The sequence below is a fragment of the Fringilla coelebs genome (genome assembly GCF_963513975.1).
Source record: "Fringilla coelebs genome assembly, chromosome: 7".
NCBI lineage: Eukaryota > Metazoa > Chordata > Aves > Passeriformes > Fringillidae > Fringilla > Fringilla coelebs.
In genome coordinates, this window is record NC_140035.1 from 22,921,945 (window position 1) to 22,948,917 (window position 26,973).

The following is a 26,973-nucleotide window of genomic DNA, read 5'->3' on the forward strand; positions in this document are numbered from 1 at the left end:
TATAATTTAAGCAATTCTTAATGTGTTATTTCAGTGCCAATTTTGCACAGATGACATCTACTTGGATGAAGCACAAAAATGCTGCACTGCTTAAATCCCTATCTGCTCCCAGTGAGAAGTGTGAGTGCATTGCAGTGGTATGCAGAGCAGGTCTAATCAATGTGCATGTGCAGAATGACAGAATGTTGGACAACATGGAATTGCACAGTACATGTGGAATCTGTGTGTGTCTGTGGTGTTGGCCAAGCCATTGAGAGTGCACTGAAGCAGAAGTCCTAGGAGTGAGAATCATTTCACAAAATTTTCAAAGGTAAGACTTTGAAAATCTGAATCAGATGGATCAAACTCAAGAACTGTTATTTGCAAGGGCAACTGTTTTGTTTACTGTTGTGGCAGCCTAACAACCATCCAAAATGGAGCTTTTCCTGAAGCTGCAAGTGGATGATGCTACAAAAGTCCTTGTTTTTCTCTAGAAGCTTTGTAATAAATTGGAAAACACACCTAAACTCTGAATGCAAGAGATGGGGATAAAGCTAATGCTTGGTCATTACAATGGTTGGCCTACAATCCAAAAGATTCAATTCCACTTCAGCGCTTTTTTAATACCCTGAATTGACACTGTGGTTCTTAAGGAATTCTATTATTGAAGAGTCCTTGGCTAAACTAAAAATGTGCTTTGATGCTAGCACTAGTATCACTTCATAGTCCTCTCCTTTGAACTGCAATGGCAGGCACCAACTGGAAATGGACTGCATTGTCTCACTAATCTTGTCCTGAAAGCAGAAGCATTGTGGTGGAAGACTTCTCCATTAGGCTGATTTAGAGACTTCCTCTTCCCTGAAGACATTCACTGCTGCGAAGCAAGCATTAGACAAGGTTTGCTAATATAAGAACCACTCCTTTTGGCAGCTGACCTCCAAAAAATGTCTCAAAGGTTTTAGAAATATGACAATTAACACTCTGTTTAATAAATGGAAGAATTTTGTTGTTATAAGATAATTTTGTTTTAAATCCTAATTCTCTATATTAGCTACTGGGAAGACCTATTGATAGAATTAATACCACTGATGAAATCTGTAGAAGAATACAATAGTGAGTACTAGTGAATCACCAAGGAGATCTGCAATTTTAAAGGAGAATGTTCCTTTTTTCCATCATCACCTTCTGTTAGATTTGCCCAACAATCCGGAGCAAACCCAAAAGAAATCATAAATCACTGTCCAATAAATGCTGTGCACAGATGAATTTTAATAATGATTTATTTGTAAAGAAACAAAATACAAATTTGAATCTAGATATATATTGGATAGCACCCAAAATTCATCCGCTCCTCACCCATGGCCAATACCTACTAATGGACACAGCAAACAACACAAACATGCTCAGGAATTAGGCATCTTGCAGTTCAGTGCATCTTCTCTTCCACTGCATCAGGCAGAAGAATGCATCATGTCTTAAATTGAAGTTAGTCCCTTATGGCCTTTCAAGTTCAAGATGCACTCCTTGAAACCAGAGTTTCTCTTTAAACCTGTTTGAAAAAGGTCAGTTAATATTGCCTATATTTTTAATGGTGGCTCAACAGTTCTTCGTGGTTTTGTGAAAATAAAATATTAGAGATCAAATAAAGAGTGATTACAGAGAGAATAAAATATTCTAAATCTCATCTTACTGACCAGAAGACACTAGCTATAAACAACAGAAGATAAGAGAAAAAATTAGGATAAATCTGACCTTTCCATACAGTCTAGATGGTTTAATCATACCGAATTCTCTATGTGACTTATGTAAAATTATGATGATCTTGCATGCAATTTTTTACTTAGGACTACCTGCCATAGCACAACAATATGGAAAAAAGCCCTGAACAAAATATGTGGGATCAAAGCTTCATCAGGTGGCCATGAAGCAAAGTGTGCAGGCAGCTCACAAGTAAAAGGACAAAGCTTTTGAATCAACACATGCAAAACTTTCCTTTATGTTTACAAGTTGTGCTACATCTAGATAGATAAACCTCAGAAATTTAAAGACAAAAATGCTCTTTCTTTTTTATCAGAGCCTAAATTCATGAGGCGAGATTTCATCCTGTGCTGAAAGTCACAGGGATCAGTGACTTCATGTATCTCATTTATTTAATCTGAAATTGCCCAGTGGGAAGCATTGTTATTTTTAATCAATTAATGAACAATGACAATTCCTGTCTAATTAGGCTTGCTGCTTATGCTTCAGAATAAGACTTGCCTAGTAGAAAACCTTGCTTATGTATTCTGTTCATGAAGCTTCATGTAGCTCCATCAATTTGCACTTCTGTTATACTTTGTGTTTTAAACTCTTCAATCATACATTAATATTTAGATTATGACTAGATATAAACATAAATACCTTTCACAGGCTCAATTTTCTAATGTATTACTAGTTCTTTGATCTAAAAGTTACATATATTTTGATGAAGAATTAAGTGAAAAAGGCAGTCACGTATTATGCACATTACATCTATTGCCCTGAAATTCAAAGATTAGGAAGAGTGTTTGATGTCTGCTTTGTAAATTAAGGTCCTTACAGTTGTTGCAGTAGTACAAGTTGCAGCATGGAGTAAGATGCAGGTTACCTTACTGGAGTACATTTAGCCACTGGCCTTTCTTCTCTCTCACATGGCGTGTCCTGGGCTTGTACTAGCTCCGTTGTGGTAACATTCACTTCTTCTGAAAAGTACCCATCCTCACATTCTGGTTTAGCCTGAGTTACACTGCAGGTGTTGGGGGGTTTGTTTTTCTCTGAAACAAAGCATGTACATTAGTTGCTCATGCAATAAGGCAGGAGGGTGCCAAAAATCATGCAGCTGGCAGGACGAGTCACCTGTCACTGTCACAAAAGCAGAACAGTGTGCCTTTCCAATTTCATTGCTGGCAACACAGATATATTTCCCAGTATCAGCAAGGACTACATTTCTTTTTAAAAGGTAATAGGTATCTCCTAATTTCTCAATCTGTAAAACAAGAGAATGCACATAGGGGATAATCAGTACCACAAAGCAATATAAATTGCCTTTCTCCCAAGAAAAATTTCAAAAACATTAAAACATACACTGATATCTCCAGATCCCACTTGGATGTCATCCTTTGTCCAGCAGACATGTGGCTTGGGCTTTCCATGTATAGTGCAATGCAGGATTAAATCTTCTCCTTCATGCAGAGTTCTGTGTCCAAACTTTTGTATGAAGTTTGGCTGCTCTCCTTGTACTGAAAAAAAAAAAAAACCAAATCAATATTCACCATGTTTTAAAAGACACAACTAAATCAACTGAAGAAAATGATCTGTTCTGGTTAAGTTTATCCCATTGACAGACAAAGAGAGCCTCTACTGATGCCTGGAACTCAGATTAACTTGTTTGCAAGACAATTGGCATGTATCATTTCTCTACCTAATATAACATTTGTTAAAAAACATGGATATTAAACACCCAAGAATTTTATGCATCAGCATAGTGGTATTAGTTCCATGGAAGTGGTAAAGAATCATGTTGTTTGGTACAATATTAGGCAAGTCTGTGTGAATTATTGTTTCAGTGAAGGCAGAAGATTAATTATTTCATACAAATTTAAAATGACAAAGTAATGAGAGCAAATTTCATAATTTAGTGCATTGTTGTACATCACACTTGCATCACTTTCCCTACCCCTATTATTGTAGCTTAAAAAAAAGTGATTGAAAAGATTTTAAAATTTGATATTTGCAACTAATGAAGGGCAGAATGATGCCTCTCTGCTACTTTGATCACATCATTATTTTGGCCATCATTAATATTGAAACCATGAGCTACCACATCATCCAGTACAAATTTGGTTCAGATGAAGGATGGGCAAGTAATTGCTTTTCTATTGCAATACCCAAAGCACGTGAGATTAATTTTGTGCTAGCCTCATGCCAACTGAGGAAGGGCAGATGACACCTGAACCACTACAAGGAATGATCAATACAAATTAACCCATCAAAATTGAAGAAATTTTGATCATCAGCATCAGTTTGTACTGAATAAAAGCATTGCTTTCTGTGACTTGTAACTTAATAAGCTGTACATCTGGATTTATTGAATCATTGTATTACCACCTGAGGTTCCACTTATATTCCACCTACAAGGTTACAGTAAAAAGAGAAGACAAGCTCAGAATTGACTAAGTATTCTTGACACAGGCAATATAAAGCAGAAGATGTTAACACAAGAACACACAAAGACATCCTACAACAAAAATTCTTTTTTGCATCTCTATCACATAAAGAATGTGTCCTTCTTTCTCTTTAATATAAGTTGTACCATATTTCCAAAATATTTGACAAAAGTTGTCACTGGCCTTCTCTGAAATAGAAAGGTACTGAAATGTGTGTTAAATGACAGAGTTTGGAACCACCATTCCACCATTACTGTTTAAGGACAAAGATTTTTTTCTTTATCAAGAAACAAAATCAGCTTATCTCACACAGGTGTCCATCAACTTCTAACCCCAAATATATTGAGCCAAAGGCTATTTTTGCCAAGTGTGGGCCTGCTGGCATCACGAGGCAGACATTTGGACCACTGTACTAATAAATTCACTTCTTAGGTGAGCGTGTAGGTGAGTTGCAATAAGCTTTCAAGCTTAGCTGCTTTTCTATTTTTCCTAGGTACTGCAGGACTGAGGCACCAATGCAAAGCAAAAGAATGTAAATTTTACTCTCCCATATTTGTGCCAACCTTGTGTGACCTCTGTACTGGCCAGCCAGAGCAGCTCAAACAACTCAGTCCTTAGGTGCTGAAGGTTAGCATGTGCCAGCTGCCACCCCCATTGCATTGCATGCACCTGAAGCCCAGAAATTTGGAATCTCCAGCTTCACTTGAAGCAAGAGAACCAAGTTTACAGCCCTGCCTACTCTTTTCAGGCAGTTAGCAATAGGTCACAAATAGATCATGATTGGCTTGTGTTCCAGCAGAAAACATTCAGTGAGCTTCAACCACTCCTTGGGATAATTTTGGGGGGATTCCATTACTTGTGCAGTTCGGATTACCTGTAGTCTACCTAGATGTAGTCATGTTGCATCTCATACCAGAATGATTTTTACCATTAAAAAAAAAAGCTTAGTGGAAAGGTGACAGTAATAATGATCGGACCACATATTGACTTTATATCAGTAAGGCAGCAGAACACAAAAACTGAAGTGTTCAGTTTCTGGAGAGCAAAGGGAAAAGTATGTGCAAATAAAACCATGAAGTGACAGTCCCTACAACTCTTTCAGGCACAGGCTTTACCTCAACAAGGTCTGCAGTAAAAGATTTTATCATTTGACAGCAACCTTCAAAATAGAATGGATGGTTATATTTCACCAGTGGTTTTCCCATGATACCGTAAGAAAAACTTAAAAGACAATTTGTAAATTGTGAATTATTTCTTGGCTGGACATCCCATAATGTCCACATCCACAAGGTTAGAAAGACCAGATCTGTTCCTCCATTGTGGGAAAAAATAACCAGTTAGCCTGTGGTACTGAAACACCACTCTTACAGCTTCAGACAATAATTTTGTCAACTACTAAACATTCCATGAGTTATCTGTAGGAACCAGTAGAGTTATGCTGCAAACTGGTGAATAAACACAGAAAAATCATCAACCTAGAGCAAGGCAAAGGCTGCAGGAGAAAAGTGCACCTTCATCTGTCTATTACACAGCCTTTACCCCTGCCTGAAGCCTCTCTCACACAGGTGTGCAGGTCAAGCCAAATTGGTTTTAACAGCCAGTTTTTAAATTAAATTGCTTCACAGTTTTCTCAATCTATTTACTCTAGGCATGCAATTTCCAGTCTCTGGTGTCTTGAAATGTGATATTAGCAATTTTATGAACTTCCCCTCTCTTCTCTATGAATTTAAGCTAGGCAGATTCCCACCGTGCTGCTTAGAGACTTTGGATTTGCTCAGCATTACTCTAAATCAACAGTGCACTTTATTGTTTTGAGATTTTGTCTCAGTCAAGCTCCTAACACAAACAGAAGGGTTCCTTCATTAGGAATATTAAGCAGGTCTCATGACCCAATTGATCTGAAATATCCACAATCCCAGAGCTCCAGTCTCCTTGAATACCAGGTAAAACCTCTTTAAACTTTTGGCAGTAATTTTTCAAGTCACAGTTCGTCTAGACCACAGATGATAATAGACACACAAAAATTACATCTTTACCTAAGAAAAGTCTCCAGAGAAAGTTGCAGGAGTAAGCATACCTTACCAGTCATTTGAGAGGAACTCACCTTCTCCATTGCAGCTCCAGCCACATCTGATCCAATCTGGGTAATGACTCATCCTCCCTCTGCCTACTGACTCAAACCTGCGACATCAGACAGGCTGCTTCTCTTGAAAAATTGAAATAATTAATTCCTTTCCCCCTCCAAATTTAGGTACCTTGTGTAAACACCCCTTCACAAACTCCATGTCCTGTAGTCAGGCAATATCTTTCACCTGTTCTTAAAGGGTGTCCTCACAAGGGGAAGGAGGAAGGGAGTGTAGGTTAGGTTAGTTATGTGCCTGATGTCTTTCTTCTGGGGATGGTGGGACTGAGGCTTCAGTCTTCTCTATAAGGGAGCCACTGGGGAGATGTAAACATTTTGGGATCTTGAGGTAACTATAGACTCAAATCTGTGGCTGCAATGAGGGGAAATCAGAGCTGTGAACCAAGGAAGAACCAGAACCATACCAAACACCCAGATGTATTCCCTGGTCTACATTATGGTTAAAAGTAAAGCATGCATAGTATAAACTATTAAAAAAACCAATGGGAGTGGGAAGCATTATGTTAAGATTATTGCTGCAACAGAAGGAATGTTTTTTTCCTTCAAGTAAATACTAGTGCATCATGAGACTACATCACTGTCGCTCCGTGGGTTTTTTTCCCCCTTTTTTAGATTATCTAACCAGAACACAGCTGGAATTTTCCAGTAATTTTTTTTAAGCACTCATTTGAGTCCTTAAATAAAGGGTATTTAAATCCAGACTGCCAGCACAGCAGTAACCAATGTTGATTATGTCTTTGTTTACAAAGCAGAACATTAAAACCATGAGATTATCAGAGTCCTGCTGTGAATCCAGTATCTCTAATCACTCTTTTTGAAATCTTGTTTCTTGCAGCAATTAAAATTGTGGCTGATATCCACCCATTAAAAACTGTGCATTTAAAGCTATTCCTGATTGAAAGTAGATGCAATACCACACTCACATAATCAACTTTTGTTTACCTAAAATTCACAGAAACAGTCAAATTCTCAGAGGAAATTTTTAACAAACAAACAAACAAACAAACAAACAAATAAATTATATACTTATACAATGATTTATTAAGATCTAAATTACCTTTATTGTGAAATGGAAAATACACTGCAGGAAAACAGGTGAAATTTATACCTGAGAAAATTCTTGTGAATCTACTTTCTTGGGAGATGACTGAACTTAGAAAGTGGTTCATTAAGGGTAATGGCAAGTTAGTTAGAACTTACTGTGTTCCCCCACCTGTTCACCCCTTCCTCCTCCTGCTCCCTCTCATTGCTGTGAGGTTATATCATGAGAACTTCTCCTTTTTCAAAAGTTACAGGAATTTTTTAAACATTGCAGTCACTAGGCCAAAATATCTGACCCTCAGCAATTGCAATATATATTCTTTATATAGCAGGCTACACGGTAAAAGGTTTACTTCATTCCAGCAAATTGCACAAGAGAAGGCAAATATTTCCTCTTTAAACATTTTCCACAGCAATGCAATTGTAACACGAAAGCTGGGAATCCAAAAATGCAGGAAAAATAATGTAGCTGTTTGTCAACTCTTTTTACTGCATAAATGCAACAAATACTGAGACTAAAGAATGAAGTTATATTTAAGGGTTTGTAAATTGAGTCTTCCACTGGCACAATTACATCATTGTTATGTAATAGTTAAACAAATTAGAACTTTAATTAAAAAATATATTTATGGTTGTCCTTGCCAAGAAGGAAATATAAAGTGTAGGTGAACAAAGTATTGGTTTGGACTTACTGTTCTGAAGATAAAGGATCATTCTGTTTGACTGACTTTTCTTTTTTTTTTAAAATTTGAATACACTTTTGGATATTTCCCCAATTTGGTTGACCCTGTTTGAAATCAGTGCATTAAAATTTTTAAACTAGTGCAAATGCTCACTTCATTATTTATAAACTTTCTTGTCTTATATGAACAATTAGAAATATTTGTATCTTTAACTTTGTAAGAAGGCAGAGAAAGTATCACAGACATCAATTTAAGCAGCGTGGAATGTTGGAATGTTTCAATTTGTAAACATTTGTTCTATTGTGTGCTAGATGCCACTTACAGAAATCCTGATGATTCTGGGTCAGTTCTGTAGCACAGTCCCAGCTCTATTGAACTACTGCAGCTTTCCTTTGTGGAGACTGTATGCTGGGCTGAGACAGATTCAAATCTGATCTATGTTAGTTCAATCACGAGTGGTATGATACCTTTACTAGAAAGCTTTGTCCTAAAAATATTTTTGTAAGCATACAAGCAAACAGGTGGGTAGAAAAAATACAGTCTATGTTTAAAAAAAATTCCAACACCTTTCACATCCATCCCAAGAGGACATATCCCAAAATATACAGCAATCTGAGCACTCTACCTGGCTGTGTACTGACATTTAAAACCTACAATCATTAAAACTGTTTCCAATGCTTTGGAATGCATACATTTTTAGAAAGCAAAACTCAGCCTCAGATTCTAGAAAAATCTTCATCAAGTTTTTATCTCAACATCGCTATGAGAAAGTAGAATAAACACAGAACACTGGCAATAAAGAAACAAGCAATATATCCATTTTGCCATAAAAAGTGGTTTGGTACATATTGTGAAAACGCAGTGTAAGAAAATAAATTCAACGTGTGATAATTAAGTCCGGTGCAGTCAATATTGTACTTATTTTGTGAATAGCCAGTACATTAGTGATACACTAATATAGATGACACACAGCATTATCCAGTCTATTCTTGCAATAGGTGGCCTGTTACCTTGCACGTGAAGAATGGCACTTGAGGAGGTAGTGCCGTTCAAATTTTTAGCCCGAGCCACATAGAGGCCAGCATCTTTATCACACACCTTCTGAATGAACAAAGTATGCTTTGTCTCCTTGTGTAAAAGCTTTAAGTGCTCATCTGCAGTCAGTTTCTGGCCCTTCTTGTACCTGAAGCAGAGAGTCAGTTTGCAAGTCAGAGTTTTATCACTGCATGCCACACAGAACTTTGCAAATTCAGACAATCTCTGTAAGACCACAGTAACAGCGAGAGACAGAGAACTGCTGTACTCTCATTTCTCAGTTTTAAAATTTTGTCAATATGCATGAACTGTTAAACAATGAAAATCACTGGATAATACATTCTTAAACAGTAGAAAATTTGGTTCTGAAGATGGGTGTCAGCAGACAAGTTTCAAGTCTCTCACTGCAGCGTTCGAGAGTTAACATGAGCGCCTGGGCCCTCGGTTTTGTGCTGAGACATTTTTGCTAAGGAGGTCTTGAGTCAGTCCACATCCAACTCTTGTATAGGCTCTAAAGAATCAACAAACAAACTTTCTAAACTTGTACCTTCAGTGTAAAAGACAGCCAAGAACCTCCTCCATCCCAGCCCACCTAACATTTACCTAGCCCACATCCTCAAACAGGATACAACAAAGCATCAGGAGTTACTTCAGGGAACTGGTGCCATATTCTGGCACTTGAGGATCTGTCACCATGTATTGCTATTGACTCCTGATTTAAAAATGGAAATTAGAGGAAATTCTAGCTCTCCTTGCACCATGATGTTTCAGCTTAGGCTACATTTAACCCAACACAAACATGAAAATATTTTTCCATGTGAATATCCAAAGAAATTTCTATACCAGTACAAAATAGGTTATTGGTGATTTTTAAATTCAAAACATATTTTTTCTGTTTTCATTCATTTCTAATTTGAAAAATTATTCCAGTTGAATGTTATCTTTTTGAAAGACAATCTGTCAATAGTGTACATATTTTTGGCTAAATTAATGCTTTCTTATAATAAAATGAGTATCTCGTTTCACCAATAATACTCCTCAGTCTGTACAATACTGATATTTAAACAAGGTTACTTTATTGATACCAACAGAGTATAGCACCAAGGGTGAAGTGTCCAGTATTCTTCTCAGTGCCACCGAAAAAAACTCAGTTTAACAAAAACGTACAGTTTAATTCTTTAAATGTTTAATAATAATATTAACATCAATTTTTTTCCAGTAAGAGGCATATTTAATTTTAATACATTAAAAGAAAGGCCTCCATTTTGAAAGACTAATGGAATAAGCGGAGAAGAGACAAATGAGGTAAAATTGTAGGAATACGTGCCACAACACATAGAACTATGAAAGAAATCTTGAAATCCTGCCCCTCTTTCAGTCCCTGTTACTTTTGGCAGGCAATTTTTAAAGTTCAGATGTTTCTATTACATCATCTGCATTTCTCACAAATCCAATAATAAAGTAATCTAAATAGACACATAGCAATTAAGAGAGAGATAGACCATGCACACCAATATATGATTTAAAACTGATTCTCTTAGTGTAGATATTTAAGAGGCATTTTTAAACATGTAACCCTAGTTTTAATACCTGACTTTCACATATGTGTAAATGTGTTCTCATCTACATAGTGGCTATATAAATATTTCAGTGTGCATGCACATCTATGTGTCTGTTCATATGTAGTGCCCAGAGCCGGGGAAAATGCAGATGAATTTATTTAGAGTAAATCTTAACCATGCAATGATTTTCAGAAGGCACTGAAAAAGATTGCCATATTCCAGAATATGAAAACTGCATGATTGTTTTGCTTGAAAACACTGGATATGTTTGCAGTACTTTGATTCTCTCATTCCTAAAATTTGGTACAGAGAGATTATTTCAAGTTGGTTAATTGTTGAAAACAATTCTGAAGGTGGAAATCATGCAGAAGTGTGGAGTAGAAAGGATACAAGACATTCTAGCCTGCAGATTAATTGATTTGGTTATGAAAGGTTTGTGGTGGCTGGCTGCCAGGTCTATTTACTACTTCTCATTGCAAGCTACCCACCATGTCAGTGTAGGCTCTGGGAATCCCGTTACTTCTACTTCCAAAGTTACTGGAGAACCTTCCATGACAGTTTTGTTAGACAGAAGCTGGGAGAAGCTAGGCGCCTGTCCAGTTAGGCTGGCCATGCTGTTCTTTTCTGAAGAACTTTTAATCTCTTCTCGGGTAACCATCTGCCTCTGACAGCTTCTGGTGGCATCTGATTGAAACACGAAACCTGAGAATGCATCAGGCAAAGCATGCAGCCTGTCCTGGGGTTTAGTACAGTTATTCAAGGCATGCAACTTTTCTTGCGTTTCTGCCATGCTTTTATGAAGTTCAAGGGGTTGTAAATGTGTTTTGCATGTTTCACTCATCATGCTGTCTACTGGTTTGGCTTTTATGGGGCAGGAAGCAGTGCTGGTTTCAGATATTCCTTGTGAGCTACAAGTCAAAGGAGATTCTGCTCTGACTTTTGGACCAGAATCTGTTAAAGAGATACAAAACTTTTGAAAGTGATCTGATGGGCTTTCCATTCTATTATTTGTAGCATCAGCAAAAGCAGAATTTGTTAGGAGGTCAGGTGCTTCCATCAGTTTTACCATTCTAGTGGTTTTCTGCATTTGCAAGCTATAGGAACTGACATGCAGGCTATGAGAACTACAGCAGAACTGCTCTTCTAGCTCTGTTTCAGAATGTAAGAGGTTGGATTCTGGTGTCTCAGAAAGCGGTGGCAAAGATATATCATCAGGTGATATACACTCATATTCATCTCCAGAGGGTGTTTCTTCTGCCAGGAATTCAGTCTGTAAACTATCCTCTTTGGCTGAGGATGACAGCTCTGTATCCTGTGAAACAAGATCCTCACCAGCTGGACAGATAACTGAAATATCAGCCAATATATTCCTCTCCTCGAACTGGGAGGGGAAAGAAGAGAAAGGAAAGAAGAGAAAGAAAAACAAAGAAAGAGTTATCATTCAATACATCCCCTTGTCATGCAAAATCTAGCAACAATATTCTAATTAAGCTTGATGTATTCTGAGAGGCAGAAAGAAATGCGGCAAAAAACACTTGATCAGAAAATGTTGCAGCAGCTTCTTGGAATTTCAAACTGCTCAAATAGATTCTAGAAAATATTATTATAACTGTGTATGAGCATTTATTATAACAGTAACAATGAAACAGAAAGTACCTTTCCATAAACAAAGGGCGACCTGTGGATTTCCTGTAGCTTCTGTTTATATGAGCGTTTGCAAGGGAAAGGTGGTGGAGGAGGAGGAGTAGGTGGCCTAATCCCCTAATTTAAAGGGAACACAGTCACATAGCAATAAAAATATATTAACAGCCAAGTTGCTGGACTTGTTCCTTTGAGAAGAGGGATTGTCAGTCATGTTCAAGAGTTAAACAATAAAGCCAGCACCTCTATAACATTTTCCAAGCATTTCAAATTTCCTCCTTCTTTATTTTTACTTTGTCAGCTGTTAAAAGATCCTCTCAATTATTAAAAGAAAAGCAATGTAAAAATTATTTTTATGTTAACTTGGATCCAGAAAAAAAAAATTCTTCTCATCATGTTTCAAAGAGAATTGGGTGAGGCATAAGTGCATTAATTTTAATCACAAAGCATCAAAGTCATCTGCTTTGTTAATTACTTCTCTGCCTCTTGATTTTTGTGTGAATGTAATCACATATTCAGATTGATTTCATTTGTGCCAAGGCTCTCAGCAAAGTTGTGCATAATGTTTCCTTAAGCTACTCTCTCATTGCTGAGTTCTATACACAAGTATGTAATCTACTAAGCAGTGTTTCTATCGCCTATAAACTGCTCACTCAAATAACTTGGGTGATACACTGAATTTCATTGCTTTCCAAAACAGGTCTCTTTGGCAGTGTCCAGTACAAGAGTGTGGTGTTGTGTTTGGTTTTGGTTTTGTTTTGGTTTTCTTTTTCCTTTACTGCTCTAACAATCAGTGAAAAAATTTTTAAAACGCCCAGAAATAATAGAACCTCATATGAGCCCTGGTTCTTTAGACATGTTAGCTTTAATATAGGTGCTTTTCCAAGTTACAACATTTGTTATTTCAAAGCAATGTGATTCATGCCAGACCAATGAAAAAATGACTGGAAGCAGGCTGGGATTTTACTGTGTCTATTTTACTAAACAATTCAATTCAGTTGTAAGACGAAGTTCATGTTTTACTATAAAAATGTTTCCCACAAGCATCCCCTGATGAATTCTGACCCCTAAAGAGATGGAAGAGGACACTGAGGAAAATGCTGTGGAAAAGAATGGCAGGGGAGCTGTGAGTGAGTAAGCTGCCAGATAGGCTTTGGCAGCATGGGACCAAAAAAGCAGGAGGATCAATGTGCCATGAGAAGGCCTAGCACACTTTTAAGAGGGTTACATTTGAAGCAAATTAATTCTGGGAAAGCAGCTTGCAGAAGTGCAGACAAAATTAGAGATGGCTGGCCCACTATTGGAGGCTCTAGTGAGGTGAACCTGCTGCTACTTTAAGTGAAGTATGGAGTGATGAAAAGGGTAGAGGCATCATAGCTGCCACAGTCCTCATATGATATTTGCTGTTTTGCATACCCTTGACTTCTCTCCTTGGCAGCTGGGACTCAGCCTGATGAGGACTGACAAAGCTGTGGCTTAGCAAAACAGAGCTATGGACACCTGCTGAAGAGATTCTCCTGAGGGACGCTCTTTGGAGCAGGCACAAAATTTTGAGTGAAATCTGGGCTCTGAGTCAATGCTGAAGCTCCCACTGACTTGGAATGGAGGTAAGAAAATTAATTAGGTTCAGTTTTGGCTCATCAGCAGATTGCAGGACATTTTGTATTGAACTGAAAGGAATGATATTAGTTGAATTTCTACAAAACATCCCTGTTTAATATCTTGCAGTATTTGTCTATGTTAGCAGTTTGCAAAATGGAATTTTTAGATCTCTAAATCTTTTACCAATGGATCCTACCTTTCTAAGGACTTATATCCACTCCAAATTATCAGACTATTTTAAACAGGAAATTATTTACATTTATGGCCAGGATCCCAGCCCTTCAAAATATTCATTTAGTTAAAGTAATTAATTTCATAAAACATAGGTCTGGCTTTGCTTTTGCCTGTATTTCTAAGATTTCATTTATTCACTGATTATATGGAAACTTTAATATTATTTTATTGTATATCCATGAATAAAAGATGTTTGTCTGTTTGGATTTTTATCATTCTAAATGTGTACTCATAAATTGTCTTATGTTTTGTGAATTGTCCTCAACATGGACGCAATCCCTACTTTGGATTATTTATGAGCTCTGATGCAGAGAATCTTGGCAACTGAAATTCAACTTAAGTGTTTTGAGATGAGGATAAAGATGATAATTTGATGGTGAGTTCTGTTATTTCTTCTATAGTGTCATACCAATATTGCAGCAAATTATATTTGCCATGATGTCCTACTGAACTACTGACAGCTGCAGTTGTGTCCCATCATTGTTTCTGTTTCCTGCCATTCACACTGTTTGTAAACTGAATCAATGTGCTCCTTTTGTCAGGTTTTTGGTCATGCTGTAAATGAGGATATAATCAAAACTTGGCAATCCTCACTTTTGATACACAACAAATTAAGGAGTAGAACTCCCTTAAGAGCACACAATGATGCCCATCAATCTGATTAAATGTAAATTAATATGAACAACACATACTTGTTTAGTGCCTGTAGGAGACAGAGTATTGCTTCTCTTCTCACCAATGCTTTCTGAATTTGCAAGCAATTCACCTGGTGCCATCTGAAAGAAAAATATTTTAAAATGTTTTAAAATTTTTCCCTATTAAGATGTTAATAATTCAGCAAATAATCATCATTTCCACCATCATTTAGTTCAAATTCTGAGCCATGTTTCTCTCATAGAATATTACTTATAAATCAAATATTTTCCTAACTTGTATCTAGGCATCATAAGAAGTCTAGGGCTCTGGGAATACTATCAGCAGTCCCCACTGCTACTTCTTATATTCCCTTATGTTTTATTTTTAGAGGAGAGAGTTCAAGAAGAAGTTATTTTTCAAGAAGGAGGAATGGTCACAAAGAGGACCTCTACATTAAGAATACTGTGGCAATAGGACCAGAGGAAAATAGATCAGGGATTACAAAAGAAATCATTTTTAGAAAAAAAAAGGATATATACAGGCATGTGAAAAATGCTTAAAAATAAAAATTCATAGGGGAGAATATGTGGACTGGATAGAAGGGAAAGGGGTAACTGAAAATAGCTGAAAATAACTGAAAAACCATTGACCAAGACTTCACTGATAACACCCATCCAAGTGGAGGCTTTAAGACTGAAAAACAAGAACCTTTCTAGCAATGCACAGAGCCTTTTAGAAAAGAGTTCTAGTTATTAAAAAAGCCAATTAATTGAACTAACCTGCTGGTTTTGCTCCACTTCTTTAACAGTCTCACATGCTTCTTGACCATTTCTTTCTTCTTTTTTAACAGTAATCAACTCTTCAGAAAAGTCAACTTTCTGCCATGTGAAGAGAAAATTAAGTAAGTCTATACACAATAAAAGGTAGGAATTGTTAGTTCTACACTGATTTATGCTCTGTACAGCAGAGAAAACACCAAAGTGAAAATCTGTCATCAGCACTGGTGTAAATTGCTTATGGCAAAGAAAAAAAGCAGCAAAACCCAATTAATTCATTCTTGGACAAGCAACGACAGCATTTTTGGAAGCTGACAGGATCTTTTCTGAGGCAGGGAAACTGTAGAAGACTATAATTCTTCAGTATATAAGACTGAAGAATTCCAGCAGCTAATCAAGAATCTGAGGAATACGAACCAACTTATACACAGGCTCAGTAAGGGGGAAAAATTCCATGAGATCTTTTCAGTCTTTTGGGAAAAAAAAGTAGTTTTAATTTTGTACTTGAAAAAAATGAGGTTTTTTTCAGGCATTCAGCAGCCATGTAAAGTTAGAAAAGATTATGCAATACATTTCCCTTTAATTTGTCATGCCTTAAAAATAACAGGAAGTGAAAATTTATAGTCATGGCATTCCATACAGATGGCAGAGACAGTCTGCTGAATTATTTATTCTTCCTAAGATGTAGACATTGACTGTTGATATATTCTGGAAAAATTCAATAAGAATATTAGTTTTTAAATCTTAGAATACCACATAATGTAAAAAAAAAAAAAATCCATTTAAAAGAGTTGGAGAACTATATTGTTAAAAAATGCAATGATTTTGTAGAAATTACTCAAAATAAGGTAGTAAAATTAGTTTGAAGTTCCACTTGTCTTGAAAAGATCTTACAACACTGCTGTAGAAAAGATGAAAGGTTCAAGCCCCTGTCTGACAGAACCTGGGACTACTGTCCTGCACACAGTAGTGTTTATGAAATACACAAATGGGGAGGAGAAGGGGCATTTATGCTGAGGTTTCTATATGGTCACAGTGCAAGACAGAGCCTTCTTCCCATTCACCTAATGACCTTTGGAATTCATTTATATGTTTGGCATCTCCTAATCCTTTAAAGTGTATTAATGGATACTTTGAGTGTTTGTCAATTTTACAGTATAATTCCACCAAAGAAAAGTGAAGCAACATTCAGTACCAACAAAAGCAGGATATTTAGCCATCTTCATTTTTCCACCTTCACAAAAGAATTAACTCATCAGCTGCTGCTGCATGCAGGAGAATGTTCAGATATCACTCTGAGAATGGAGGGGGGTGGAGTAGGCAGTCTTAATTTTCTACCCCACCACCTTCCATAAGTCCTCCTCAGTTCATGTTACATTTAAATACACCTAGAGCAGTTTATCAGAACATGAAACTACAAATGCTGCTCTCATAAATATTTATGTAAAAGCAAAGCTTTTCTAACTCAAATGACTTTGGCTTTAACACAGTTTGTTTTTCAGGATGTCTTTTCCAAGGGGGAGCCAAGCGAGGTTGGTTGGGATTTTGTAGCTCTGCAGTTACCTATATTACAATATCAAAGGAAGAAGTATGAAAAAAAAAAAAATTTGTCTAGATACTCAAATAAAATTTGACATTTTCTCTTAAAGGTTTCTTGAAAGGAATAACTGCTCTGAAAGAAGCAAAGAAAAAGAAGCTCAGAAGAAATATTTAGTGTCCAAACAAGTAGCACTTCATTGATTCGTTACAATCATTACCTAAAGTAACAGAAAAGTGAACAACTAAGAGGAAATTCATGCTGCCATAGATGATCCTCACGAAAAGCACTGATTCAGACACCGAGCATGATGAATCGGTGCAGATACAATACCTTCTCCACTTTAAAAAAACATACCTTTATCTCCTTAAGTTCTCTCAGAGATCTGCACAACCCATCAACAGAATTCATGATTTCTTCATACTTTAATACAGTTTTTTCTACGTACTTCTTTCCTTCTTCAATCCCTGCAAAGGCAAAACAGCATGAACGTAGAATAGAATGCACATTTGGATTGTGACATTATCTTTGGAAAAATTGACTTTAAAAAGTATATAAAAATTACAAGTAGGGGAAAAAAAAAGCAAAATACGAAATTTTTTTACTTTCAATTTTTTTGTCAACAATGTTCCAAATCAACACAATTGCAAATACAGTATCTAAAGAGCAGTCTACAGTATTTGCTAATAAAAATTTGACAATCAAATCCTACCAGTTATTTGCAGTTATAATGTAAGAAATTAATTCAGCACTGAGGTATATCATTATAATATCCTCTGGCTTCAAAGGCTTGCCTGTTATGAGAGAGCTTAAGCCATGAAATCTTAACTCAAAGCTCATGAATATTTCAAGGACGTTTTGATTTCAAGGTCAACTCAGGCTGTATACAGAAAACCAAGTAAATACCAGACTGAAAGAGTACTTTCATATCTTTACTTTCTGTAAATATTTGTTCTGAAATCTTTCACCTCTTCCAGTCAATACTTTAAAACATTGTTTTTTAAATTCATTGATTTTCATCTTAAATGAACAAATCTAGGAGTCTGCTTACTTCCACCCCAAGTTAGTGCATCTTGTCCCCACGGTACATTACCAGATATATCCTCACCATATAACTGTCTAGCAAGGTCCATAATCTGCTGAAGTTTTTCTTCTTGTTCAGGAACTGCAGGTTCAATAAACTTATTGAATTGCTTATAGAGGGTTTCTATTGCTTCTCTTGTTCTGCATTCTGCAGAGTAGTTGCCAACTCTAATCACTGTTGCGCTCACATCTTCAAACCAAAATTGACACTGAAGGATAAAAAACTGCATTATAATGAATTACTGCCTGCAGTTCAAGCTGCTGAAGAATAGACTGGATTATTCTTAGACTTTCCATAATCAGTGGCATACAGTATATCTTAAATATTCTGACTTAAATTTAACCCAAAAAACATTTGTTCTTTACTAATGGTACTTCAAGCATTAATGGCTGTTAAATTTTTGTTAAGTACTAGGTGCATGCTCATCTTACAAGCATGGTGAGGTTATTACTTAATGGTTCTGCAAAAACATGTTTTATTTCTGATTTCTTTCTACCTTGTGTATCAATTGGCTAATTTCAAAAACTTCATGTTATGGCCTCAGTTATAGCTGTGTAAGGGCAGAAAGGTTCTTTAAATTTAACATTCAAGCAGACAGGGTTTTTAGTCTCAGCAACCACTAAATTCACCAGGAATCTTTCTACTGGAAAGAATGAGCTATAGAACATACCCATAATAAACATTTTTGGTTAATAATACTCAGAACAGGACACAATCTGGTGTCCCCTCAGAACCATCAGTATTGCATCATTACAGGAAGTGGCAAAAAATCACCACTTCTAGCCACTGTTGAAATCAGCATTTGAGACTGTGCCTATTTGCTGAAAGAAAATTTTGAGTAAAAGCTGATACTTTACACTCAGTTAAAAAAAAAGCCAGTCTTAAATTTTAGCTTTAGGAAATCATTTATTTCTCTTAAGTAAGTGGGGAATTTGAAAATGTAAATATTCAACAAGTATTAACAAATTGTTTTGCTAATGGTATATGTAAGAACACGCTGATGAGGTCACTGGACACTGAAAATGTCTCTTAAACAAAACTTCAGTATTGTGATCCATCATTAAGGGAATTTGTCACGCACTTAGATCCCTTTGGGGATAAGAACAATGTTAATTCTAAAAGTAAACAGTGATGATCAGAATGAACTTGTCCCATGGCAAGAGCACCAATACGATACACCAAGAGGGAAAATACTGTTACAACACTGTCACAAACTTTTTTTCTTTTAAAAAAGACAATGCATGAGACAATCCTCAGACACATTAAAGTTATGGAAGTGACCAATAAGAAAGACTGCAGTTCATAAAAAAAAGTAAATATATTTCAAAATTTAGCTTACTAAAAACAATATTCTTTTATTAAGGAACAGTGTGTTTTACATTCCAGTTCCATCATTACATAAACCACAGTGGGTACCATGATAACCTGCCTCTCATAATTTGGCAGCTACCAAAGAGGACTGTGTGGCACCTCCTGAGTTGCCTCAGAGCTTATGTGTGGGGAAAATGAGCTCCTAAGTGTGATCACAGACTTGCTGAATGACTGTGAAAGTCATATGGTCATGTGGAGGTGGAGACCCCAGTAGCATGAATGGGGTCACACTGCACATTTAGAAAGAAACACAAAAAAAAATTACCAATTGATTACTTTTGGAAAGTACAGATTAACATTGAGAGAGTTAAAGCACTTTTATCAGTCCCTGTTCTGGATCATTATTTCAGCCACAGTGGGGATGTCAGGTTTACTGGTACCTCTTTCATCATCTGCTGCAAATGCTCCATGAGATCCAGATTTTGCTTGTAATCTTCCACAACAGTGTTAAAATCATTCAGTTGTTTTTGTAAGTCGCTGATTGAGCCCAAGAGGACTTGAACTTTAGATTTAGGTTCATTTGCAAAAGGGTCAATGACTTTCTTCTCTAAATTATCCATCTTCTTTTTAAGAATCTGTTTAAAAGACAGATAGCAATGTTAAATACTGCAACAAAATGTTTCTATTTTTAGAAATTTAATATAAAAAATAGGGGAAAACCATACAAACATGCTTCTTGACCCATGTTTTAAAAACTACAAGCTGCTCTTCCAAAAATCAAATGAACCTGGAGGGCCTCTGCAAAGCTGATTAAAATTGATATAAATTATATTTATTAAAGGTATAATTGAGCTAGTTTTTTTCAGCTTAAAAATAAAAAAATATCTGTAATAAAAAACATGGTCATGCACAACTTGCAACTAAAAAGGCCATTGAAGGAAAAGTTTCTGGTGAATGCAAAAAATGGGTGAGGCTAACAGGTTTCTAAGGTGCAAATGAACATAACCAACTCCAGGCAATGAATATAGCCAAAGGCTCTGAAGAAAAAAGTTCATCTTTTACATGGTATCAGAAAGACAAGAGAATAACTTGATGCAAGACATGATTATTTTGGATTCCTTTAAGGAGAAGAGAGACTAGGTCACACAACAGAGGCGAGAAGAATAAAAGATTAAACAGAAAAATAGTGGTGGATTAAAGGAGTGAAGTCAAGAATTGAGTTAACATCATTTCACTGAAGTAAATGGCAGAGTAACAGGAATAAAATAATGAAAAATGTTTCAGTCAATGACAGACAGGGAGGATATAATGAGAAAAGTAAGAGGGAAGTGCACAATCAGTTTTGTGATGTGTCAGTCTCCTGTGATGTGTTTGGCATAGGCCAAGTAATTCAACTGGTGAAGCCTTTACTAAGCCTTGATTTTTGGTTACCTGTAGCTTCTCTGCATATGTATCAACTTGCTGAATCTGTACTTTAAGTACTTTCATATTTCGAGCTTTTTCAGTTTTCTTCATATAGTTAAACTTCAAATTGTTGAATTTCTTTTTGAGATCCTTAAATGATTCTCTGAGCTGCAACAGGGTAAACATATTTGTTAGTAAAAAAAAAAAAGCCATCAGCACACAATCAAATTTTCAAATTATTTGTAATTAATTCATAAATTTTGAAAAAAAATATTAAAATGACCCCAATATTGATTTTAAGAATTTCTGGTCCTTTAGGTAGATAATATTTTGCTTTTAGGATAATGTATAATAATAATAAATAAATTATGTAAAAGTACATTTATTTAAAGCCACTGATATGAAGAAATGCAGAAATTCTAATGCTTTAAGATCTGTTACTCCAGACACACGAATGAAATTAATTAATGTTACCAAGTTCAGGTTATATCCACAATTGGGTATCTAAATATGTATTTGAGGCTTTTTTAATATTAAAATCCTACAGACTTCACCCTGCACCCCCTCTTCCTTCATGCCAAATATCCCAGGGAGTAACAAAGGCTTATTTTGCAGCCACTGTTATTGGAACAGCTAACAATCAATCATTATTATTATTATTATGTACTAATGTTAATCCATCAAGGGATATATTTTTCATTTTCATTTCATCTAGTGGGATGTTGCCACATTATTTCAGCAGTGAATAAACAGATGGTGCTCACTCAGGGTAATGGAAAGGAAGGGAATTCTATCACTGGCCCTGTGATCTCCAATTAGTTTAAGCTCTTTATCCTGCCTAAGTACACAGAAAAATAAAATCTATCTAAAAGCCCTCTGTTAATATAATCACTTCTGCATAACAATATTTTTTTATTCAGAAAACGAGAGTCTTATTTGCTGCTTCAAGTTTGTGGGGAAGAAAAGATGAACAAGAGTTTATTTTAGTTCATTTCACCGGCTTGTGCACATGCAGAATAGCAGTGGTAATTTATAAGGCCAGAGGCTCTCCTCATAGCAGTATGTGAGATCAGATCTCCTTGTTTCAGATGTGATGGCTTGTGTGTCAAAGGTCTGCAGCTGCTGTCACCCTTCTCTTTTAGCCTCAGTGGAAAAACCAGATTCAGCTCTGACTTGTGCATCAGACTGCACTTGCACAGCTCCTGTTGTCATCAGCAATTGTACCAAGGGCAGTGTGGGGCTTCCAGTTTTTAGGAATCTAAACATGCCTCAGTTTTGCAGGATTAAATGAGAAGTACTGAAGGGACTGTGCATCCAAATATGCTTCAGTGACTTCAGCCCACTGCTTTGATGGAACTTTGTACCTTTTCTATTGTGTCACAGTCTTTAGTCAAGCAGCTGTTCCTTACTATAGTTGTCCTGTCATGGGGGGAGAATGGTAGTGGAGCAGAGGGGTTTAAGTACCAGTTGCTTCAATTTATCACAGGGTCACAAAATAAATGGAAAAATCAAGTTATAAAATGCTTTAAACATTTTTTGTTAACAGTGCCATTCCAGTAAATGCTTTGATTTCTGTGTGAGCCACTCTAGAAGAAACTTCAATGCTGTTAATCCCTCACCTTTCCCTTTCTATTCATATACAAAACTTTTCGTAGCCTCAATAATCAAAACACCCCAAAAAGCAGGTTGCTGAAAACATATTTTCAGTCAGAAAGATTAAGAAACAGTAAAACAAAAAGGGGAAAAAAAAATGTTCAAGTCATTAATGACTACTTGATTCCTGGGGCAACAATCAGAATAAATTACAAGGTGAGAAATGTGACTACACATCAGTTCCTACTGACCTGTGAATAAAGATAGCTCATTGCCATTTATGGTTAAAACCCATATTTCCAGTCAAATCTTTCCATAAGCATACAAATAACAATGTGGTGGAGAAGAAATGAGATGACTGGGAAGAGCTGTGAACCAGCTTCAGGATCTGTTGCTCTTTGGTCGACAAGTTTTACATGGACATGCACAAATGTTATTTTTAAAGTGATCACCTACAGAGAAGGCTTTTTCATTGCAAAAGCTATTGTGGGTGATTAACAGTGTCACTTAGAGTCCCCTGAACTGACCCAGTGCAGCATTCCTAAATCCAGTGTATCCATGTACCCAAGGCTGGGCTCACAAGTGACTGCAGTGCAACACCGGGCAAGGGCAGCTCTTCAGAGGCTGCTGCCAAACTACCTCGTGAAAAAAGAAGCCCCAGCTGGCAAAGACAGACCCCAAAGATGAGCTTTCCTCATCTTTCTCAAAGGTGTTGAGGATATATACATTTATTTTTGCCTTTTCAAATTCTCTTTAAATTAGAGAAGGCACAGAAAAGGCATGCATTTTACTCTTGGCTGCTCCAAGGCTGTTTAAAACTCATGCTATATATTCTTGTCCAAAAATTTCAGTATTTGTTTCCTTGTTTCTTATAGAAGCACCAATACCTTACAAACTCAGGGAACCTGCTAAGTCCTCTAAGGACCTCTTCAAACACCACTGAGTCCTAAGCCCTAATTCACATGCTCTATTTACACACTTAATCACATCAAACATAAAATAGTGTAAGTATTTACAGCAGAATCCCAAATATTTTCAGTCAGCTTTAAAGTTTGCTCTGTAAACTGGTAAATCACTACTAAATTATCTGGTTGGCTTTTTGACTATGTGACAGCCATGAACAGCTGCTGCTTGCTGCTGGCACATGAAATATTTATTTGCTTAGACACAGTAGATAGTAAATAAATTGTTAGTTTAGACAAGTCTAGAAATATTCATACTAGCATACTAGCAATATTCAATTCCTGATAAAAAAATTGACAGAATTTAAAATACTGAAGGTAATACTCATAAATAATAGTCCTGAAGTAGTCTGGTATTTCATTTCTTGATCCCTAAACAAAATTAGTTAGAAATACTTAATGGAAAAAAAAAAAAGAAAATAGTATATTAAACAGTAATGTATAATATAGGACACAACCACTCTTTTAAGAGTCACTCTATGAGTTGGGATTCATCTCATTTACCTCATTTATATCCTCTTGAGTGGTGCAGTGTTGGAAATACTGTGACAGTTCTTCCTCATACTTATCAACTCTGGAGCTCCAGTTTATGCTATCACACTCAAATCTAGCAAGTTCTTGCTTCAGATTCTTTACAGAAACATTCAAACAATTCTAATGAGGAAAGAGACATAGAAATTTATCAGTCTCAGGAAATGTATTGATTTCAGCAATCCAAAATGAAAACCATTGAGGCAGAACATGCACAGCCAGCCACAACGGGCTAGAGTAAATGATTAAACCTCCAGTGGAAGGAGAGCAAGGACATGGCAGTTTCAGTCACTCGTAGTCTGGGGAGTAGTTTTGGGTCAAAGCCACAACCTAAACATCGTGTCTTCTCTGAGCAAAGAGGGAGTGACCCCTGGCAGGCCTTTGCCACCTTTCTGCCATCCATCAGTTCATGGTGTCTGAAGAACTGACTGCCAATATGAAAGATCTCACCAAATCATAAGGAAAGCCTTGCTTTCTTACTAAGTGAAGGAATACAGGACAATGAAAATTCTTCCCTGAACAAATAATTCCTTTCTAAAATGATATCCATCCTGTCATGCAAATCTGTCTTGAACCCACTGATAAAGTAACACTGTTACTACATTTTCTCTTTTGTTCTTGTTATCCTTTCTTTATAGGAGAATAAATCTGCAAAGCAACCTTTACAAAATAGCAGGTTTGTAATGTAGTGATTCAAGAAATTGCTATCAGGGCCTTGAACTTCACAAAACATACTAAAGTAAACTATGTCTTATGTCTTTTTTCCAAGCAATGATACTTTAAGATTAACTTCCTTAAGGCCCTCTCTGTATTTTTCTCAGAGTAGTAATACATATTTGCACATCTAAAATTCAGCCAGATGAGTCCAATAATCTTTCACATTTATCCTTGATTTCATAAATCATTGAACTCATACTCACAGGTTGCTGCACTGCAGACAAGATATCCACTCCCTGGGTAATAAGTAGAGTATACAGATGTCTAATATGTGCATGTTTCTCCTGAGAATTCACAAGGTAGGCTTTAGCCTGGTCCACATTTTCAGGGTCCCCATATATTTCAGGAATATCCAGTTCTCCTAATTTTGATAGACATTCCAGCTGAATTATACAAAAAACAAAAATCAGTGTCTGTTTAAAATAACTTAAAATTTTCCTTACCCTTGAGTTTAAGTAATTAAAATTGGTTTCAGATCTGAGTTTTAAATTCAATCGATTCATGCAGTTTTAGATCTAAGATTTTCATTCTGATCACCAGGCTGATTAATCTTATTTCCCTGGTGAATAGGAAAGAAAAGCAACAGGAACCAAAATCTAAGAGAGTTTAAGTACAGTGGTAAGAATGTATGTTTTAAAATGTTATACTCACTTCTTTTTTAATGTGATGGAATTTGACTGTCTTGCTGAAAATCTCATCGTATTCTATCATTGCATCCTTTACTGTTTGGTGGAAATGAATAAGCTCACTTATTCTCTCTGAATTCTCTTTCACAGGAAATCCTTTCTGGCTTGGTAATTCCAATAATTTGATCAGGTACTCAAGCTCAGCATTCAGTTGCTAACAAAAATCAGAGAAGTTACTCAATTTGCACAAACATTTGAATTTCCTTTACATTAGATGAAATAGTCACCTAACAATGGTAAATTGCCTTGGGGAGAAGTCAATGCCCTGCACTTTAAAACACCACATTCTGTACTTTTTGATAGGCACCAATCTCAGCCATCACCCAGCTTTGCATGAAAACAAGTCAAACATAATTAAAGGGCAGTGGCAGAGTGAATTGCTCAGACCCAGAGACAGTATTCACAGGAGGTAGAAAGGCCACTGTGATGTGCCTCAGCCTCTGACCTGCTCTAAATCCCAAAGCTTGGAGCTGATGCTCTCCTCGTATTTCCCCCATCCCAGTGCTTGTGTGTCCCTTGAATACACAGCTAACACAGCACAAGACATTCTCTGGACACTGAAGGCAAAATCTCTTTGCCCCTACCTTATAAACACACACAGACACTTGCTCCTGGAAAACTGTTGTAAAACATAAAACACTTCAACCCCAGACAGAGTGTCTGGAGTCAATGAAGATGTGGATCTTAACGGGACCAAAAAGATTTTGATGTACCCTTCACTCCACTAGCTTGGCTTCTCACCTCATAGTGTGGTTTCATTTGGTTCAGCTTTTTCTGTAGTTCCAAAACAATTAAGAGGTCACTTCCAAGGTCAACTGGTACTGCAAGCTGGAGGGCCTCTTGAAGAATCTCCAATCCACGGGTAGTCTAAAAGAAAATCAAAAAGTTCAGCATTTCTAACTGCAATAAATTTTAAAAAGTCAAAGCTAAATTTGTAACAAAACCCTCCTCAAACCAGGCACCCAAATGCTGCCAGTAGAGCCTCTCTGTTGGAAACCTTCTGAGTGACAAGGGTGATAAGATATCTTAAAGACAGCATGAAAAAGCATCTCAGACACCAGGACTGCAGGAGCACAGGCACAGGATTTCTGAGATAACAGATGTGCTGGTGTACTGCTGAGTTGCATGAGAGATAGAGCAGCTACAAGCCTAGCTGGTGTTTCTGGTTCTGCTACCAGCCCAGCTAGTGTTTCCTTTAAGGAACACTGCACACTCTCTCTGTGACAAGAAGGTTTCAATCCTCTTTCTGCATGAACCTGGCTGGACCTCAGTTTAGTAATGGTTAGGACACAGTTTGGTTTAGCAGCTCTTCAGTCTCAAAAAAAACGGTGCTTTAAAAAAGAATTAAAAAGTCACTGCTGGTAAAGCATTGATTAAACTCCATTAAGACTTAGAATTGGAAATGAAGACTTAGACTTCTGTGCATTTGAGGAAGGAAAAAATAATCAAAAACATTTCATGGTTCCTGCTGACTGACTGACATAACAGAGAATGGACGATGAACAAGAATCATTTCTTACTGAGCATCACTCTTTATTAAATAATACCTATAACAGTTGATGAGAGAGCCACAGACATGCTAGTAACAACCTAGAAGTATTTGCCACAGTTGCTTTCTTCCTAGCTATTTTA

At 36.6% G+C, this 26,973-nt stretch overlaps 1 protein-coding gene across 3 annotated transcripts in view; it reads right to left on the reverse strand.

Moving 5' to 3' along the window:
* Window positions 1–1,247: 1,247 nt before the first annotated feature.
* Window positions 1,248–26,973, reverse strand: part of CCDC141 (coiled-coil domain containing 141) — a 55,005-nt gene continuing 29,279 nt past the window's right edge. Inside the window, exons 15-31 of one of the 3 annotated variants that reach the window (XM_084209668.1) lie at window positions 26,083–26,208; window positions 25,307–25,495; window positions 24,859–25,038; window positions 23,912–24,061; window positions 20,880–21,020; window positions 19,889–20,083; window positions 18,162–18,345; window positions 17,411–17,520; window positions 15,520–15,618; window positions 14,797–14,880; window positions 11,852–12,008; window positions 11,116–11,329; window positions 9,041–9,213; window positions 3,082–3,236; window positions 2,854–2,983; window positions 2,606–2,771; window positions 1,248–1,528 (exon numbers count right to left, since the gene is read on the reverse strand). In XM_084209668.1, the coding sequence (XP_084065794.1) occupies window positions 1,474–1,528; window positions 2,606–2,771; window positions 2,854–2,983; window positions 3,082–3,236; window positions 9,041–9,213; window positions 11,116–11,329; window positions 11,852–12,008; window positions 14,797–14,880; window positions 15,520–15,618; window positions 17,411–17,520; window positions 18,162–18,345; window positions 19,889–20,083; window positions 20,880–21,020; window positions 23,912–24,061; window positions 24,859–25,038; window positions 25,307–25,495; window positions 26,083–26,208 (2,508 nt within the window). In that variant the 3' untranslated portion in view covers window positions 1,248–1,473. Of the gene's footprint in view, window positions 1,529–2,605; window positions 2,772–2,853; window positions 2,984–3,081; window positions 3,237–9,040; window positions 9,214–11,115; window positions 12,009–14,796; window positions 14,881–15,519; window positions 15,619–17,410; window positions 17,521–18,161; window positions 18,346–19,888; window positions 20,084–20,879; window positions 21,021–23,911; window positions 24,062–24,858; window positions 25,039–25,306; window positions 25,496–26,082; window positions 26,209–26,973 lie in introns of all 3 variants that reach the window. The other 2 variants (XM_084209669.1, XM_084209667.1) reach the window with 2 other exon arrangements.